At 39.1% G+C, this 20,802-nt stretch overlaps 1 protein-coding gene across 9 annotated transcripts in view; it reads left to right on the top strand.

Moving 5' to 3' along the window:
• The window catches only part of RGSL1 (regulator of G protein signaling like 1), a 106,869-nt gene that overhangs the window by 33,792 nt on the left and 52,275 nt on the right, over window positions 1-20,802 (top strand). For all 9 annotated transcript variants that reach the window (XM_017848131.1, XM_017848136.1, XM_017848132.1 and 6 more), the window contains 3 exons: window positions 586-648; window positions 1,061-1,283; window positions 5,092-5,199. In XM_017848131.1, the coding sequence (XP_017703620.1) occupies window positions 586-648; window positions 1,061-1,283; window positions 5,092-5,199 (394 nt within the window). The remainder of the gene's footprint in view (window positions 1-585; window positions 649-1,060; window positions 1,284-5,091; window positions 5,200-20,802) is intronic.

The following is a 20,802-nucleotide window of genomic DNA, read 5'->3' on the forward strand; positions in this document are numbered from 1 at the left end:
TGCTGCTGTTCATGCTGGAAGTTGAGCTCCTTGTACCAACACTTGCAGCATGTTGATCTCTATATTGCCAACAATTCGTAAAGTGCCTGACACATAGGAGGCATTCATAAAGCATTTGTCAAATGAATGAATGAGTGAAACTGAGAGTATGGGTTAAAATATCTAGCTAAGCACTAACTCACAGGTTTTGTTATGAGTTGGTGTGGGAGATATGAGTAGACACACCAAAGAAAGATGCTTGGTTTTCAGGGCCATTTTGAGAAAAAATGAGATATTACTTTGGAAAAGAATGAAATAATATGCAGATGTTAAGTAATGGTTCTGTAAATTATTTGTCATCCTTCTTCTTAAGTAAATATTTAGTACTTTTCTCTGAGACTTAGAGAGAGGCTGTGTTAGCTGCTCTATTCAGAGATAAAAGAATGCCTCCTAGTTGGTCATAGCTAATGTTTGCTATTCCATTAGATCTCCAAATTACAGAACCCAGAATCTTCAGCCTACTCTGCTCCCAGGTGAACATATGCAGGAAAGATGCAGCAAGCTGACCATCCACCTCATAATGCATAGGCTGTGTTTGGCTTTCAGATGCTGAGTCCCTGGTATGATGAGTTCCTGGATGAAGAGGACTACTGGTTTCTTCTTTTTACAGTAGGAAGGACTTTGGGTTGGGAAGGAATCATGAGGATGAGGGAAGAAGAGAGAGTCATTGCTGTTTTAAAAGGCTTATGTGTTAAAGTAAATGAAATTGTTATTTTTCCTAGAGTCAACCAAAGATTGGCATGGGCCCTGTTGTTCTAAACCTCTCAAGGAAAACGACTCAGTGCATAAGATGACTTTGAAAAATTCACAATCATAGAAAATTTCTCGCTTATAGAAAATGAGTTCGATTAGAAAAGGGTGGGGGTTGGCATGTAAAGAAGCAGTGGTTCTTAACAATTGAAAACAACCTGCGTAATAACCGTGTGACAGGGAGGCATATAGCACTGAGTTATTACAAAACTATTGCTTCTGGTCTAATTCCTGTAACAAATACAGTCTTCCCCTCACCCTCTTCTCTTAGACACAGAACAAGTTTATCAGCTCTAGACAGCATAAAAGAGAATTTATAGGCAAAGAAGAGAACATTCTTCTTTATAAGAGGATTCAGCATTCTCTAGAGTTAAGCCAGGCTTTGGCTGACATGAAGGAAATGGACTATATGCAGTGGCGAAAGATAGCTACTGAGAACCTGAAACAAGGAGGGTCTCTTCAGGTAGAGCTGTCATCTCCAGTGTTTCTAACAGGTCAGAGCAGTCACTGTAATTTTTTTGACCTTTACATATAGGCAACTGGAAAATAATATTTAACATTTGCTAATTATTTACTAAGCGTCAGCACTATACAATGCAGAGATTACCTCATTTGATCATCAAAATAGCCTATGAGGTATGTACTAAGTAACTGAGGCACAGAAAGGATGTGACCTCCCCAGGGTCAGAGTAAGTTGTAGTCAGGATTTGAATCCAGACAGACTCACCGTAGAGCTCCCTGCTGGATCTGAGGGAGCCAGAGTGCTCAAGTGTAGCTAGACTCTTGCCCACCAAAGCATCATCACAGTTGATGCTGAATACTTCGTTTCATGCATCTGATGAGCATGTTCCACCTCACCACATTTCCTCCAGAATAGGGTCCAAGTGCATTTCTGTGAACATATTTTACAGTCGCCCGCTTCCCTAACATAACACACCAGCCCACCTAGGTAGTGGAGAGACGTCGTTAGGAACAAAAGGCTTTGCTGTCCCAGAAGTCTGGGGTTATACCCATGCTCTCCTATTGACTTGTATGCTTGAGCAATGTATTTAACCTCTCTTTGAACCCCAGTTTTCTCATCTGTAAAATGAGAATAATAACAAACTTGTTGTGCAGGTGACCTGAGATCATCTAGGAAAGCTATTAGTACAATGTTTGACAACCACTTAAGAGTTCAATACTGTAAATGTTAGTCATTATTATTCAAATTGAGCATACTGCTTTAATTATCTATGTTGAGACAGTTGGAATACTGCATATATCTCAAACTTTGATCCACAATAAATATGTTTGACTTCATAATTACTTAAACATAAGTGTTTACGTGTGCACATATATATGGAAAAAAAATTTCCAAAGCAATACTTGCCCTTATTACATAAGATGCTGTACTCCAACATTCTTTATTCTATTATGTTTCATGTCATATAAAAGCTAACAATGTCACCATTTATTTTTTGGCATACTTGCGAGTCATGACCTACACTTTGAAAAACATGGATAAAGAGTAAGCAAAAGCTTTGAAAATTCAGTTGTACCATTCATATGCTCTGTGAGCTTTGGCAAGTTACTCCATCTCTCTGAACCTAATTTCTTTATCTATGCAGTGGAGATCATGGCCCCTAATTTGTTTAGGATCAGAGGTAATGTATTTACATAACAAGCAGGTGCTAAGTAAATCCGACTCTTTTTTAAAACTTTAATATGCACTCTATATACAGACCAAGATGCCCTGGATGCTTGCCCCTCAGAGCCATGCTTGGGCATAAAATATTTAAATCTAGCATGAACAGGCCCTCTTTTTTAACCATAGAGATTCCACTCTCTCTCTAAATCCTGAGGATCTTAGATTCTTTCCCAGGAATCAAGAACAAAGTAGAAGAAAAGATGGCTGGTAAATTTCACCACACATATGTTGGGCAATGGGCATTACTTTGGGTGGCTATGGGACACCAGGGATAGCCAATAAGAATGTGAACCACCCACCATGGAAGCTCCTTGTCCCTCTCCAAAGCACATATCACTACTTCCTCTATCACTGCTTTTTTGGAGCACAAGTCTGGCCTAATAAAGGGCCTTCTTTGCATTTGGCCAAGTCAGGGCCCTGAATCCCAGGTAGGCTGGTGTCTCAAGCTGTACCTTAAACTCACAGAGTACCAGAGCTAGAATACTATCTTTTTTTTTTGAGATGGAGTGCAGTGGAACCATCACAGCTCACTGCAGCCATGACTTCCCAGACTCAAGTGATGCTCCCACCTCAGCTTCCTAAGTTGGTGGGACTACAGGCATGCACCACCACACCCAGCTAATTTTTTATTTTTTGTAGAGGTGGAGTCTTGTCATGTTGCCCAGGCCAGTCTTGAACTCCTGGGCTGAAGTCATTCTCCTGTCTTGGCTTCCCAAAGTGCTGGGATTAAAGATATGAGTGACCATGCCTGGCCTATGTGTGATACTTTTAAAAAATTATTATTATTTTTTGTGATGGAGTTTCCTTTGTCACCCAGGCTGGAGTACAATGGTGCTATCTTGCCTTACTGCAACCTCCGTCTCCCAGGTTCATGTGATTCTCCTGCCTCAGCCTCCCGAGTAGCTGGGATTACAGGCACCTGGCACCATGCCCTGCTAATTTTTGTATTTTAGTAGAGACAGTGTTTCACCAAGTTGGCCAGGCTTGTCTTGAACTCCTGACCTCAAATGATCCACCTATCTTGGCATCCCAAAGTGCTGGGATTACAAGTGTGAGCCACCATACCCAACCACTATCATCTTTTATACAGGGAAACATGACTTCCAGAAAGGTGAAAAGACTTGCCCAAAGTTGCTCAGCAAGGAAGGAATTGATACAGGACTAGAAACCTGGATCCACTGCAGAAATAATCCACTGCTCTTAACACTTATGGTCAGATTCCCCTTGATTACACATGGTGGTGGTGATGATGATGATGATGATGATGATGATGATGACATAAGAATAACTCACATTCACGAATCCACACCCCAGTACTCTTTTTAGACTTAAATAGTATAGCTTCAGAAAGTACCGAACTACCTAGAGAGTTCCAGGAGAACTCTGTGCATTTAGATATACTCTAAATCCCAGAACTCACAACCCAAATGAATATTTCTCCTCGATAGGAAGTAAGGTGCTACTATTCTGCTTGTGTTACCCAGATCATTGTTAAAACTTCTCTTGCTATCTCAGCCTCATTGTCTCACCACATTTTGGATACAAAAACGTATTCCCTCTCAATTCATGATGCATAACTTAAGATGATATATGGCTCTTTCTAGAAAACAATAATCCACTCCAAAGGACAATGATTTGTAACTATTGATAATATTCAGATATGTAAGTTAATTCTGAAAGTAATTCCCAAAGTCAGAGCTGAGAAAGGGAAAACATATCATAGCATGTTCTTTGCCATTTGTTATTCTTAGGGGTTTCAATTTTTTGGAAGCAATAGTAGAATGTTTGAAATGCATTTGTAGGTGTGGTCTCATGCCTTTAATCCCCACACTTCAGGAGGCCAAGGCAGGAGTATTGCTAGAACCTAGGAGTTCAAGACTAGCCTGGGCAACATGGCAAAATCCCATCTCTGCAAAAGAACAAATACATTTGCTACTCAATCCCTCAACAGATGGATGCTTTGCAGGAGAAGCCATTCATTTGTATGAGTTACTTCTCATATATGAATTAAAAAATAGTAGCTCTTTCAAGTCATATCTTGGTTACCCTAGCATCTCTCAGGCAAATAATCTCCACAGGTCATTTTTCCTTAAGAAGGAGAGGATCTTCTCATTCTGGAGGGGAGAGGAGGCTTATTTCCTTGCTTATAATTTAGCTTAGGGAACTTGTATCATTTCTGTAAACATCCTATTAAAACACTATTGGCCTCTTTAAATAACCTTTTTTTTTTTTTTTTTTTTTTGAGACAGAATTTCCCTCTGTCGCCCAGCTGGAGTGCAGTGGCCCGATCTCAACTCACCACAAGCTCCACCTCCCGGGTTCACGCCACTCTCCTGCCTCAGCCTCCCGAGTAGCTGGGACCACAGGCTCCCGCCACCATGCCCGGCTAATTTTTTTGTATTTTTAGTAGAGACGGGGTTTCACCATGTTAGCCAGGATGGTCTTGATCTCCTGACATAGTGATTTGCCCATCTCAGTCTCCCAAAGTGCTGGGATTACAGGCGTGAGCCACTGCGCCCAGCATTTTAAAGGTAATACCTTCAACAAAAGTATGTGAATCTTTGCACCTAGACTTTGGACAACTAAACTCTATCTCTGTTTTCCTTACTTCACAGACGTAACTAAAATGTCCTTTGAGGAGCTTTGCTACAATAATCCAAAGATAGCCGTAGAGAAGATCAGTGACGACTACAAAGTATACTGTGAGAAAGCACCTAAAATAGGCAAGTGTTTAAAATCAGGGATAGACGAGGCAACTAGTTTTTTCAAATCTAAGAGAACATCTGTACTCTTATGTTCCTTAAGGAACATAAGCCAAAGGAGAAACCATGCTTTGTTGGAAATGGAGAGGCGGTTGGGGGTAATGACTATGTCTTTTTTCTCCTACAAAACCATAGAAGGGCATCATGAAAATAAGATGTAATCGTAAATGAATGAAGTGATGATGGTCAAGATTGTTCATTTCTACTTTCTTATCTAGTTATCACTCTGGGGTTTTAAATAATGTGGATTCTTCTTCTGTCAAGTTACCTGGAGGCTGAGATTTGTGAAGGGATGTTTGTTAAGGAGTGCTGTCGGGAATAATACCTATAAGAGAGTGAGGAAGGCAGGACTGGGGAGAGGTTCAGCTGTGGAGCAATTACAACAGGCCTCAGCAGATGCCATGAGAAGCTCTGATGCCAGTGTGGCCCTTCAGAGTTGCTCCTCAGTGAGGTAAGAAATTTAATTTGGGCTTTAGTTCTTCCACACTGATCCACAGGAGATGTGAATGCCCCTGTGGAGGATATAACCTAGGGTTTATTGCCAGGCAGTTTCCTTTGGCTGAAACAACTTCCAGAAGGGGCCTCATCTCTGGGCCATCAGCAAAAAACACTCAGGCATCTAGGGGAATGAGCGCTTTGGCCCTGAAGGGAGGTTCTGGGTAGTACCCAGTACCACCCACTACTGTCCATTTGCTTTGTATAGAAATTTCACCTCCCTTTGGAGTAGCTCTTCCAGGAATTTGATGGTTTCTTGTCCTGGGAAACGTATTTGAGAAAGGCAGGCTCACATTACTCTACCTTATCTGAAGACTATTGCTAATACTCCTCTTCTTCCTCTCCTGCTCCCCATCCTAGATTCTTCTCATGCTCAGCTAGCACCTCTGCTGGTCTTGGGGTCTTACTAGACTCTCATCTCTGGGATATCTGAGCCCCTGGTCATCATGACTTCTCAGGCTGTGGCTGCTTCACTTGTGAACCTATCATACACATTGGGCCAGGGAATACCAAGAGTGGCAAGTGAATTGTCCGGTATCCCTGCTATGTACCATGATCTTAATGATTAGGATCAATTACCCTATCAGTACAGTGACTCCTTTGCTTGCCTGCTGACTTCTCCGCATAAGGAGCTTAACGCAACTGAACACCTACTATTTCCTCTAGTAGAAGCATTCTGCCTCTAGGAACTAGGATCTCTAGACTGGCACTGTCCATTACAGAAGCCATATGGCCATTGAGCACTTGAAATGTGACTGGTACATGTGGGTAAATAAAATACACTGTTAAAATTAATTTCACCCTCTTCCTTTTAGCTTTTTCAATGTGACTACTAGAAAATTTTAGATTATATATGTGGCTCACATTGTATTTTTATTGGACAGCCCTGGTCTAGACCTACAGAACCTAAAGGTATAAAGATGACAAATTTCCCTGAGTCAGTCACTGATACTGAGAGGTAAATGGAACACTTCTTTCATTCCTTGGTATCTGGGCCCATCTATTCTACTACTGAAGACACACCTTATAATGGTCTTTGATTTATCCTGGAAGATGATGCCTCTTTTTCCCAAGGTATGATCATTCACCCCCAGTATTCCAGTAGCTCCAAGCTGCTTTCATAGCTATGCCTTCAAAAAGTGGCTCCATCACTCTATCAAGCCAGTAGCTCTCAAAGGAAATAGAATTAGTAGATCTCATCCTCATGGGACCCATTGGCCATTGCCACACCTTCTTTGCTATGAAGTGTATCCCTTGGTCAGAGGCAATGTTATGTGAGATCCCATTGAGGGATCAATCACTTGTAAGTCCTGAGGTGGTGATGCTGTCTGACACCTTGCAGGCAAGATACATATCAGTTCCAGTCAAAATGAATCGCTGCTCCTTCCAGAGTAGAAGGGGTTCAGTGTAATCAGTTTGTCACTAAGTGTCTGGTTTTTATTAGGGATGTTACTATACTGGGGGCTCAGCATTTGTTTCTGTTGCCTGCAACTTGAGTGTTTGGCACTCAAACATGGGCACATGCTGTTGGTCTGTACATAGCCTCCATCGCTGCCACCTAGAGCTCTGTCCATGAACTCACTGTGCCAGCACTGGAGTGGCTTATGACAGAGGCTTGCTGGCATCAACTGGCAGAGTGTCATTTTGTCTGCTTGGTTGTTTAGTGCCTCTTTCATGGTAGTTGTTTTTTGGTGGGCTTTAAGACAGAATACAAAGATTTTCCCACATCATGTTTATTCTCGTCGTTCCATCCACATGTGTTTATTCCCAGACCTGTTCTTCCCCAGTATTCTAATCTTCCTCCTTTTAAGCCCCTGGCTTACCAGCCAAGCCATTCATCACTGCCCGTGAGTATGTATATGTTCTTACCCTGGGCTACTTCTCTTTCCACACAAACGAACGCACAGGTTCACTGCCCAAAGTTCTGCTCATGGAGTCGCAGGGGATTTTCTCTCCCCATCATCATTCAGGATCACCACCGAGAAGGGCTTCAGCTATTTATTTTCACCAACATATTGAGATGGTCCATTCATGAAACAGGTTCAGCTTTTTTCCTCTTCTGTCAGCTGGTCATCAATGTGACCAGCCATAGATGTGATGACAGTGAAGTGGCAGTGCCACAGTGGTAATGGCATGGGTGTCTGGGTCACCTGCTTAGGTAGTTTCTTGTACCTTCTGACCTGCCTCATGCCTGATTCCAGATGTACCATTTCCATTTTATGATGAATTACTGTTGGGCCACCTATGACTGGGTGATCTTGAATAACCCAGCTTATGACGGTATAGTAGTCTATTCTCACACTGCTATAAAGAAATACCTGAGGCTGGGTAATTTATAAAGAAAAGATATTTAATTTAGCTCATGGTTCCACAGGCTATATGGGAAGCATAATGCTGGCATCTGCTTGGCTTCTGGGGAGGCCTCAGAAAATTTACAATAATGACAGAAGGTGAAGGGGGAGCCAGAACTTCACTTGGTTGGAGCCAAAGGAAGAAAGGCGGAGGTACTACACACTTAACCAATCAGATATCATGAGAACTCACTCATGATAGTGAGGACAGTACCAAGGGGATGGTGATAATCCATTCATAAGGAACCGTCCCATGAGCTAATAACCTCCTACCAGGCCCCACCTCCAACATTGGAGATTACATTTCAGCATGATATTTGGGTGGGGACACAGATCCAAACCATATCAGATGGGTAGGTCTGTCTGTCTGCTCACTTGATATCACATGGACAGGCTCTCTTACTTTACCATAGCTCAATAGCACATTCAAGTATTTTTTGAACAGTGTAGTTTTTTGATGCAGATGACATGGTCTTACTCCAGAATTTTACGGATCTATTTCAAAATTATCCTTTTCAGGTTTGTCATAAACTCCATTGTCTTTTCCCACTACTGATACTCCTAAAACCATGGGCTCTGTTGTGTTGTATGGCCTAAGTGGTAGGGCTATTTATACCAGAACCTTGACTTGCAGCAAAAATACTTTCCTACTCTGGGTCCCCCTAACATCTGGCAGCCTTATATTTCAGAAAAGTATTTTCAAGTGTGAAATATGCTGTTTCTAAAACATAAAGAAGTCTACTAGATTTTGTGCTTCCTTCTTAGTAGTGAAAGATGCAATGCAATCTATGTCCTTTATTTTGGAGAGGATGTCCAAATATGCACCAGATCACACTGAATTCTAGAACCTTTACTGATATGGTGGACCCTTCAGTCTTGGTAGGATTTATTCACCTCTGGAGCATATGTGTCTCACTAAGACTCCAAAAATGCTTAGCCTTTATTGTTTATCTTGCCCAATGTATATGGTACATGTGATATAATGCATATGATACTATTGATAACGTGGACTAATGTAGTATCTAGATGGTTTGGGGCCCATTGAATTACATTGTCAGAGGATAGAAAAGTTAATATAATAATGGCAAGACAGTAAATACATATGCTGTCCTTCCTACATCAATGTGAACTGCTGCTTGTCCTTCTTTATGGTAGGAATGAAAAAGAGGTAGATAGAAAGATAGATAGATAGATAGATAGATAGATAGATAGATAGATAGATAGACAATAGACTGTGTGTATGTGTGTGTGTGTGCATGTGTTTGTGTCTGTGTATCTTTTGCAAGAGATATATATTTTATATATATATGTATCCTGATATATATTTTATATCTCCTGATATAAATATCTGTCAGGAGATATATATATATTTTTTCAGGAGACAGATATATACATATCTGAAAATGACAACTAACTTATAGAAAAAAAGTACAGGAAAAAAATCCCTTATTGAACCACTTGAGAGTAGCTGTCAACCTAATGCCCTATCATCCTCAAATAATTCAGTGTATACTTTCCACAAACAAGGACATTCTCCTACAAAGCCACAATACAATGATCAGAATCAGGAAATTAACACCGATACATTACTAACACTTAATTTTCAGACCAAATTCAATATTTAGTGAATGTCATCTTACTCAGATTTTCTTTGACTTTTATATCCTTGACACTTTTGAAAATTCCAAGTCTATTTTTACAGATGTCCCTTCATTTTGTTTGATATTTTCTCATGATTAGATTCAGGTTATGCATTCAGGTTATTCACAAATATCATTGCAGTCTTTTCATTGCAGCAAGTAGTGCACGATTTTGCTTTGTTCCATTACTGATGATGTTCCCACCCCTCTTTTTGTAGAAATGGGGTCTCGCTATGTTCTCCAGGCTGTTTTTGAACTCCTGGCCTCAAGAGATCTCACCTTGGCCTCCCAGAGCACAGAGATTATAGGCATTGATCTTCCCTTTGATCATTTGGTTGATGTGGTACCTGCCAGGACTCTTTGTTATAAATTTAATATTTTTCCTTTCATGATTAATAAGCATTGTGGGGGGTGGACTTTAAAATTATGTAAATATCTCATTCTTACACTCTTAATTCATTAATTTATATCTGTATGAACTCTTTTTTTCATTCAATGGGTTATAATTCATTACTATGATTATTCTGGTGCTCAAATTTTCCCCAGTTGGTAAGTGGCACCCATTTCAAGCTGGCTTATGTCTCCTTTTGAAATGTCTCTTGAGCATGTTCTTGCTTTTTTGTTTATGCCTCCCAGGTGCATCTTCTACTTTACCTTCTCCAGCTCTAGAATCAGTCATTTGTTCGAAGAGTCTCGTTCCTTTTCTTAGAGAACAATGCTTAAAAGCCAAGATCCAGAAACTAGGTTAGTTCATTGCTATTGGAGTGTCACTACAATCAGATCTTTTTAGTGGATAGAGCTAAAGAATGTGTGTGTCCCAGAGATTCTGATATGTTGTATCTTTGTTCTCATGAGTTTCAAAGAATTTCTTGATTTCTGCCTCAATTTTATTGTTTACTCAGAATTCACTCAGGAGCAGGTTGTTTAGTTTCCATGTATGGTTTTGAGTCATCTTTTTAGTGATTTTCTTAGTGATTTCTATCTTTATTGTGCCATGGGCCAACAGTGTGGTTGGTATAAATTCAGTTTTTTGTTTGCTGAGTTGCTTTATGGCTGATTATGTGGCCAATTTTTTTTTTTTTTTTTTTTTTTTTTTTTTTTTTTTTTTTTTTTTTTTTTTTTTTGAGACAGAGTCTTGCTCTTGTCGCCAAGCCTGGAGTGCGATGGCACGATCTTGGCTCACTGCAACCTCCCCCTCCTGAGTTCAAGCAAGTCTCCTGCCTCAGCCTCCTGAAGAGCAGGGATTACAGGCACCCGCCACCATACTTGGCTAATTTTTGTATTTTTAGTAGAGATGGGGTTTCACCATGTTGGCCAGGCTAGTCTCGAACTCCTGACTTCAGGTGATCTTCCTGCCTCAGGCTCCCAAAGTGCTGGGATTACAGGTGTGAGTCACTGCGCCTGGCTCTTAGGTGGCCAATTTTAGAGTATGTTCCATGTGCAGATGAGAAGAATATATGTTCTGTTGTTTTGGGGTGAAAATGTCTGTAGATGTCAGTTAGGTCCATTCGGGTCAAGTGTTGTATTCAGGTCTGGAAAATCTTCGTTAATTTTCTGCCTCAAATATCTAATACCATCAGTGGGGTGTTGAAGTCTCCCACTGTTTTTGTGTGATTGTCTAAGTGTCTTTGCAGGTCTCTAAGAACTTATTTTATGATCCTGGGAGCTCCTGTATTGGTTGCATACATATGTATTTAGGATGGGTAAGTCTTGCTGAATTGAACCTCTACCATTATGTAATGCCTTTATTTGTCTTTTTTGATGGTTGTAGATTTAAAGACTGTTTTGTTTGAAATTAGAATAGCAACCTCTGCCTTTTTTGTTTGCTTTCCATTTGCTTGGTAGATTTTCTCCATCTCTCTACTTTGAGCCTATGGGTATCATTGCATGTGAGATGATTCTCTTGAAGATAGTAAAGAGTTGGGTCTTGCTTGTTTGTCCAGCTTGCCACTCTGTGCCTTTTACTTGGGACGTTTAGCCTATTTACATTCAAGGTTAATACTGATAGGTGTGGATTTGATTCTGTCCTCATTAGCTGGTTATTATGCAGACTTGATTTTGTAGTTGCCTTATAGTGTCAGTGGTCTATGTACTTAAGTGTGCTTTTGTGGTAGTCAATAACAGTCTTTCATTTCCATATTTAGCACTCCCTTAAGGACCTCTTGTAAGACAGATCTGGTGGCAACAAATTCCCTTAGCATTTGCTTGTCTGAAAGGTTAGATACTAGATTCTTATCAGATACATGATTTGCAAATATTTACTTCCATTCTGTGGGCTGTATTTTCACTATCTCAATAATGTTCTTTGATGCACAAAAGTTTTCAATTTTGGTGAAGTCCAATTTCTGTTTTCTTTCATTTTTCTTGTGCTTTTAGTGTCATATTTAAAAATTTTTGCCAAATCCATGGTCTTGAAGATTTACCTCTTTGTTTTATCCAAGAGCTTTAAAATATTAGCATCTACACTTAAGTTTGTTATTCATTTTGAGTTAATTTTTTTGTGTGGCGTGAGGGAAGAGTTTAACTTCATTCTTTTGTGTATGGGTAGCCAATTGATCCAGCACCATTTGTGGAAGAGACTCTTCTTTCCCCCCATTGAAAGGTGTAGACATGCTAGTCAAAAATAAATTGACTGTACATGTATGTTTTATTTTAGAATCAAAATTTAATTCCACTGATCTCTATGTTTATTTTTATGCTAGTACCACACTATTACGATAACTGTGTTTTGTAGTAAGTTTTAAAATCAGGAGATGTGAGTCCTTAGTTTTATTTTTTCAAGATAGTTTTGGCTACTTGGGATAGCCTGCAATTCTATGTGAGGTTTTGGACCAACTTTTCCATTTCTTCAGACAATAATCATTAGGGTTTGGATTAAGATTGCACTGAATCTGTAGATCATTTTGGGTAGTACGCCATATTCAATCTTCCAATTTATGAACACAGGATTTATTTTTCTTTAATTCTTCTTTAATTTCTTTCAGCAACACTTTGTAATTTTTAGTTTACAAGTTTTACATTTTCATGATTACATTTATAAGTATTTAATTCTTTCTAATGCTATTGTAAGTGGATCTATTTTTATTTCATTTCAGACTGTTCATTGTTAGTATATAGAAATACAACTGATAATTGCATATTGAACTTGTATCCTAAAACTTTGCTTAATTTGTTTACTAGGCTTAATAGTATTTTGTGGATTCTTTAGAATTTTCTATGCATTGGATCATGTCCCATGTCACCTCTGAATAAAATAGCTTTGCTTGTACCTTCCCAATGTGGATGTTTTTCTTTTCTTTTCTTGCATAAGTGCTCTGGCTAAATGCTCTGACTAGAACTTCCAGTACAATGCCAAATAGAAACAGTGAAAGAAGGCATCCTTGTCTTCTTCCTGAGCTGAGGGGCAAAACTTTCAGTCTTTCACCATTGACTGTGTTTCCTGTGACTTTGCCCTTTATCATGTTGAGGATGTTTTCTTCTTATTTCTAGCTTGTTGGATGATTTTATGATGAAAGAGTGTTGGATTTTGTCAAATGCTTTCTCTCCATCAATTGAGATGATTATTTTTCATTCATTCATTCATTCATTCTTTCTTTCTTTCTTTCTTTCTTTCTTTTTTGAGACAAGGTCTTGCTCTGTCACCCAGACTGGAGTGCAGTGGTGCAATCTCAGCTCACTGCAACTTCCACCTCCCAGGTTCAAGCAATTCTCCTGCCTCAGCCTCCAGAGTAGCTGGGATTACAGGTATGTGCCATTATGTCTGGCTAATTTTTGTATTTTTAGTAGAGATGGGGTTTCACCATGTTGTCTAGGATGGTCTTGAACTCCTGACCTCAAGTGATCCTCCTGCCTCTGCCTCCCAGAGTGCTGGGATAACAGGTGTGAGCCATTACGCCCGGCCTTGATGTGTAACCTCCTCTTAATATTCTACTGGATTTGATATGTTCACATTATACATATTGAGGATTTTTGTGTCTATATCCATAAGGAATGTTGGTCCATAGCTTTCATGGGTTGCCTTTGTCTGATTTATTATCAGGATCATGCTGACCTCAGAATGAGTTAGGAAGCATCTCCTCCTCTTCAATATTTTGACAGAGTTTAAGAAGAATTGATGTTAATTCTTCTTGAAATGTTATGTAGAATGTATTAGTGAAGTCATCAGGTCCTGAGTTTTCTTTGTTGGGTGGTTCTTGATTATTGGTTCAATCTCCCATTCAAACTGTTTATTTTTTCTTCGATAAGTTTTAGAAGTTTGTGCATTTCTTGAACTTTGTTTATTTAGATTACCTAATTTGTTGCCATAAAATTGTTTATAGTAGTCTCTTATAATCCTTTTTATTTCTGTAAGTTTGATAGTAATGTCTTCACTTTTATTTCTGGTGTTAGTAATTTAATTCTTTTCTCTTTTTTCTTGATAAGTCTAGCTAAATGTTTGTCAATTTTGTTATCTTTTCAAAAGAAAAGCTGTTGTTTTGTTGATGGTCTCTATTGCTCTCAGAGAGTAGATGCTTCTGCTCCCTATTTTGTTTACCTCCATTCTGGCCTTTATTATTCCTTTCTTCTGCTGGTTTTAGATTTAGCTTGGCCGGGTGCAGTGGCTCATACCTGTAATCCCAGCACTTTGGAGGGCAAGGCAAAAGGATACCTTGAACCTAGGAGTTTGAGACCAGCCTGAGCACATAATGAGACCCTGCCTCTACAAAAAATTAAAAAATTAACCAGGCGTAGTGGCACATGCCTGTAGTCCCGGCTACTTGTGAGGCTGGGGTGAGAGGATTGCTTGAGCCCAGGAAGCTGAGGCTGCAGTGAGCTATGATCACGCCACTGTACTCCAGCCTAGGCAACAGAGTAAGACCCCATCTCTAAAAAAACAACAACAAAAACAGATTTAGCATCCTCTTCTTCATCTAGTTCCTGAACCTGTAAGGCTAGATTATTGACTTGGTATCTACTTTTTTAATATCTGCATTTATAAGTTTCTTTTTGAGCAGTGTTTTCACTGTATCCCATAGGTTTTGGCATGTGATTTTTTATTTTCGTTTAGCTCAAAATTAATGTACTTTTCAAGGTGCCCAACATCATTGATCAGAGAAATGCAGATTGAAACTACAATGTGTTGTCATCTCACCCCAGTTATAATGGCTTATATCCAAAAGACAGGCAATAATAAATGATGGCAAGGATGTGGAGCAAAAGAAACTCTTGCACACTGTTGGTGGCAATGTAAATTAGTACAACCACTATGGAGAACAATTTGGAGGTTCCTCAAAAAACTAAAAATAGAGCTATCATATGATCCAGCAGCCCCACTGCTGGGTATACCCAAAAGAAAGGAAATCAGTTATCGAAGAGTTATCTGCACTCCCATGTTTGTTACAGCACTGTTAACGATAGCCAAGATTTGGAAGCAACCTACATGTCCATCAAGATGGACATGGATAAATAATGGATCCAGATGAATGGATAAAGAAAATGTGCTCCTATACACAATGGAATACTATTCAGCCATAAAAAGATACTATTCAATCATGTGCAACAACATGGATGGAACTGGAGGTCATTATGTTAAGTGAAATAAGCCAGGCACAGAAAGATAAACATCGTGTGTTCTCACATATTTGTGGGATCTAAAAATCAAAACAATTGAACCCATGGAGATAGAGAGTAGAAGGATGGTTACCAGAGGCTAGGAAGGGTAGTTGTGGGGTGGGGGGAGGGTGGGTTGTGTAGGGTGGTGAGGGGGAGATAAGGATAGTTAATGGGTACAAAAAAGTAATTTGAATAAATCCTAGTATTTGATAGCACAACAGAGTGACTATTTTCAATAATAATTTAATCATACATTTTAAAATAACTAAAAGAACATAACTGGATTATCTGTAACACAAAAGATAGATGCTTGAGTGGATGGATACTCCATCTTTCATGATGTAACAATTATATATTGCATGCCTGTATCAAAACATCTCATGTATCCCATGAATATATACACCTAAGTACTCACAAAAGTTAAAAGTTTAAAAAAAAAAACAAAGTTATCCTGCTTTTCAGCCCCACAATTTTTATTTGGTTCCTTTTGTAATTTCTCTCTCTCTCTTTTTTTTTTTTTTTTTTGAGACAGAGTCTCACTCTGTCACCCAGGCTGGAGTGCAGTGGTGCAGTCTTCGCTCACTGCAACCTCTGCCTCCCAGGTTCAAGCGATTCCCCTGCCTCAGGCTCCTGAGTAGCTGGGGCTACAGGTACACACCACCATGCCCAGCTAATTTTTGTATTTTTAGTAGAGATGGGGTTTCACCATGTTGGCCAGACTGGTCTCGAACTCCTGACCTCAGGTGATCCACTCGCCTACAGCCTCCCAAAGTGCTGGGATTACAGGTGTGAGTCACCATGCCCGGCCAGTTTGGTACTCTCTGTTGGTGAGACATCATTTTCCCGGGTGTTTGTAAGTTTCTTTGTTCATGGTTTCCTTTAGTTCTTTGAGCATATCTGAGACAATCGATTTAAAGACTAGTAAGTACAATGGTTGGATTTTTCATGGACAATTTCCATTGGTTCTTTTTTCCTGTGAATGGGCCATGCTTTTGTGTGTGTGTGTGTGTGTGTGTGTGTGTGTGTGTGTGTGTACCTCATAGTTTTTTGGTTGAAGACTGGACTTTTTAATATCATAATGTAGCAACTGTGGAAATTAGATTCTCCCAAGGAAATTAGAAACTCCCCAGGATTTGTTGTTCTGCCTTTGGGGTTGATGTTGTTTATTTAGTGACTTTTCTCAACTATTTTTGTAAAGTCTGTATTCTTTGTCGTATGTGGCCACTGAAGTCTTAGTTCTGTTAGCCTGTGGTCATATAGTGTTTTGACAGTTTCCTTAAATTCTTGGAGCCAAAAAAGAAAACAAAAGAAGAAAAAACTAAATTACCGGTCTTTGTAGATTGGCTCTGTGTTGGGATGCTCTTTCAATACGTAGCTAGCTAGGCCACTTATGTAACTCTTCTTTAGCCTTCACTCCTCGCTTGCCTGGAAACTAAATTTCAGCCAGAGGTGAAAGTTTTGGGTCTTCTAATGCCTTTTCTGAGCATACATCCAGTTCTAGGTATGTAATATGGACTTCTTGATTCTCTGGTATACATACAAGCTTTGAAAACTCTTATTACCACCTATGTATCCTTCCCCAACTTCATCTTTTCCCAGCTTTTTGGTCTGTCAAATGCTATCCCAGCTGTTGTCCCTAGGCCCAAGCTGTGGTGTTCAGTACTTGTGTCCTTAAATTCTTTTAGTCATTTCACTTGAGAAGCCTCCCAACCTTGGAAACACTCCCAGTATGGCAAAATAAAGGCTAGTCCTTGTGTCAGTTGTTCAGGGAGCCAGATAACTTTAGGTCAAAACAAACAACCACAATTTTTTGAAAATAAGATTCATATTTTGCCTTCTGGCACTAGCAACCTGCATTACAATATGGGCTGCTGTCATCATGGCCACCACTGATGTGGAGATTGGGGGTGGTGGGTATGTGGGCAATTTAAAATGCCACACTTTCTTTACCACAATGCATCCTCATCTTTCTTCACCAAGACTTTCCCTGGTTGTCATAAGTTCTTGACTAGATTCAAGAATTCTCCAAAGCTCTGATTCTCACCATTTTTGTCATATCCTTAGTTGCTTTTGTGGAGGGATGAAGTCTGGGAGCTCCCTCCTTTGCTACTTTCTGTGACATCATTTCCTGCTATATCTTTTAATCCATGGATTTGGCATATTCCTCCATTTATTCATGTATTCATTAATTTCTATTTAAAACTAATGATTTTTATAGTTTTCCACTTAATATTATTATATATTTTCTATTATATTTATTTCTAGACCTTTGATGTTTTCTGAAGCACGTATAAATGATGTTTTCTGATGTACTTATAAATTTTAAAGTTTTATTTTAACTTTGTCTGGCATATAGAAATATAATTGATTTTTATGTAATAGACCAGTGTTTCAAAACTGTACTGAATTAGCTAATTCTACAAGTTCATCTGCAAATTCCTTTGATATACACAATTATATCCTCTGTGAATAAAGAGTTTCATTTTTTAAGATATTTATATATTTGATTTTCCTTTATTACCTTATTGCTCTTCCTACGTCCTCCATTACCTTTTTAGATAGATGTGGCATTACGTTGAGACACCCTTGCCTCAATCTCTATCTCAATTTAATCACACATTTAATCTCTTCAAAATATATAGGACTGTTTAGATTTTCTGTTTCTTTTTATGCCATTTTAGTATGTTGTATATTTTATGAATTTGGCAATTTCATTTGACATTTCAAATACATTGACATGAAGTTGCTTGTGATACTCTCATTATATTTAAATGTCTATAATACATGTAATGTTGAGTGCAGTATTCTGTATATGTTAGTTAGGTGTATTTGGCTAAGCACATTCACATTTTCTATATTTTTACTGATAGTTTTGGTTTTCATTTCTATCAGTTAGAAGAGACATTACTAATCTCCCACTCTGGATTTTTTCATTTATCTTTTAGTACTTTCAATTTTGCTTTATTTGAGTCTACATTGTTAGATGCAAGCAAATTTGGAATTACAGACCCCTGCTAGAATAATTCTTTTTCTCTAATAACACTTCCTGCTTTATAGTCTTTGTCTCCATTTGGATAGTCACTACCTTTTTTCCCATCTTTTTATTCTTTAATATCCCTTTGTTCTTACATTGAAGCCAAGCCCCTTTTAAGCCTAATCTTGTTTCTTATATTTTTGTTTCCATTTAAATCCAATCTGACAATTGCCTTTTAGTAAGTATATTTAGTCCAATTACATTTGATATTATTACTCCTACAATGGGTTTAAAATGCTACCTTACCATTTCAAGTTTTTTTTTTTTTTAACTGCTGCTGTAATAGATGTACACAGTTTCAGGGTACCTGTGGCAATTAAACACATTCATAATTTGTAAAGATAAAATTAGTACACTTGGGAGATCCATCATCCTAAATATTTGTTTTTCTTTGCACTGGAACCATTAACATTATTCTCTTCTGGCTAGCTTGAAATATATAATAGATTGTTGTAAGCTATATTGCTATATTCACCCTGCTCATCTTTCTCTTTTTTTTTTTTTTTTTTTTTTTTGAGACAGAGTTTCACTTTTGTTGCCCAGGCTGGAGTGCAATGGCACGATCTTGGCTCACTGCAAACTCCACCTTCCGGGTTCAAGCGATTCTCCTGCCTCAGTATCCCAAGTAGCTGGGATTACAGGCATGCGCCACCACGCCCGGCTAATTTTGTATTTTTAGTAGAGACACGGTTTCTCCATGTTGGCCAGGCTGGTCTCGAACTCCCGACCCCAGGTGATCTGACTGCCTTGGCCTCCCAAAGTTCTGAGATTACAGGTGTGAGCCACCACGCCTGGCCTCACCTTGCTCATCTTTCTAACACTAGGTCTCATTTCTTCTATCAAACCACATATTTATACTCATTAATCAATTTCTTTCTTTCCTCCTTCCCCCTAATCTTTGCAGCCTCTGGTAACCAACAATCATATTCCTTGTCTTCATGAAATCCCTTTTTAACTCCCACATATGAGTAAGAACATGTGATATTTGTCTTTTTTGTGCTTGGCTTATTTCACGTAACGTAATGACCTCCAGTTTCATTCATGTTGCTGCAAAAGACAGGATTTCATTCTTTTTTGTGACTGGATAATATTCCATTGAGTATATGTGCCATGTTTTCTTTATCCATTCATCTTTTGATGATTACTTAGGTTGATCTCATATCTTGGCTATTGTGAATAGTACTACAATGAACATGGGAGTGCAGATTTCTTTTTTCTTTTTTGGGACAGGGTCTTTCTGTCACTCAGGCTGGAGTACAATGGTGCAATCATGGCTGATGGCAGCCTTGACCTCTTGGACTCAAGCAATTCTCCCACCTCAACCTCCTCGAGTAGTTGGGACCACAGGCACATGCCACCACACCCGGCTAATTATTTTATTGTTTTAGAGATGGGGTTTTGGCATGTTGCCCAGGCTGATCTCGAACTCCCAGGCTCAAACAATCCACCCACTTCAGCCTCTCAATGTGCTGATAGTGTGAGCCACCATGCCCGGCCCAGATGTTTTTTTTGATATGTTGATTTTCTTTCTTTAAAATACATACCCAGTAGTAGAATTGCTGTGTTATATGGTAGTTCTATTTTTAATTTTCCGAGAAACCTCCATACTATTTTCCTACTGGCTATATTAATTTACATTCCTACCAACAATGTGCAGGTGTTTTCCTTTTTACACAATCTCACCAGCATCTGTTATTCCGTCTTTTTGATAAAAAGCCATTTTAACTAGGATGAGATCATATCTCATTGTAGTTTTGTTGCTGTTGTTGTTTTTGTTGTTTGTTGTTGTTGTTGAGATGGAGTTTCCGCTCTTGTTGCCCAGGCTGGAGTGGAATGGCGTGATTTCGGCTCACTGCAACCTCTGCCTCCCGGGTTCAAGTGATTCTCCTGCCTCAGCCTCCTGAGTAGCTGGGATTATAGGCACCCACCACCATACTCAGCTATTTTTGTATTTTTAATAGAGACGAGGTTTCACCATGTTGGTCAGGCAGGTCTTGAACTCCTGACCTCAGGTGATCCACCCACCTGGGCCTCCCAAAGTGCTGGGATTACAGGCATGAGCGACTGTGCCTGGCTGTCATAGTTTTGATTTGCATTTCTCTGATGATCAGTGATGTCGAGCATTATTTCATACACCTGTTGACTATTTGTATGTTTTCTTTTGAGAAATGTCTATTCAGATTTTTTGCCCATTTTTAAATTGGATTATTTGGTTTGCTGTTGAGTTGTTTGAGCTTCTTAAATATTCTGGTTATGGAGATACCATCTCACACCAGTTAGAATGGCAATCATTAAAAGGTCAGGAAACAACAGGTGTTGGAGAGGATGTGGAGAAATAGGAACACTTTTACACTGTTGGTGGGATTGTAAACTAGTTCAACCATTATGGAAAACAGTATGGCAATTCCTCAAGGATCTAGAACTAGATGTACCATATGACCCAGCCATCCCA

The sequence above is a fragment of the Rhinopithecus bieti genome, unplaced genomic scaffold, assembly GCF_001698545.2.
Source record: "Rhinopithecus bieti isolate Rb0 unplaced genomic scaffold, ASM169854v2 scaffold_27006, whole genome shotgun sequence".
Taxonomy (NCBI): Eukaryota; Metazoa; Chordata; class Mammalia; order Primates; family Cercopithecidae; genus Rhinopithecus; species Rhinopithecus bieti.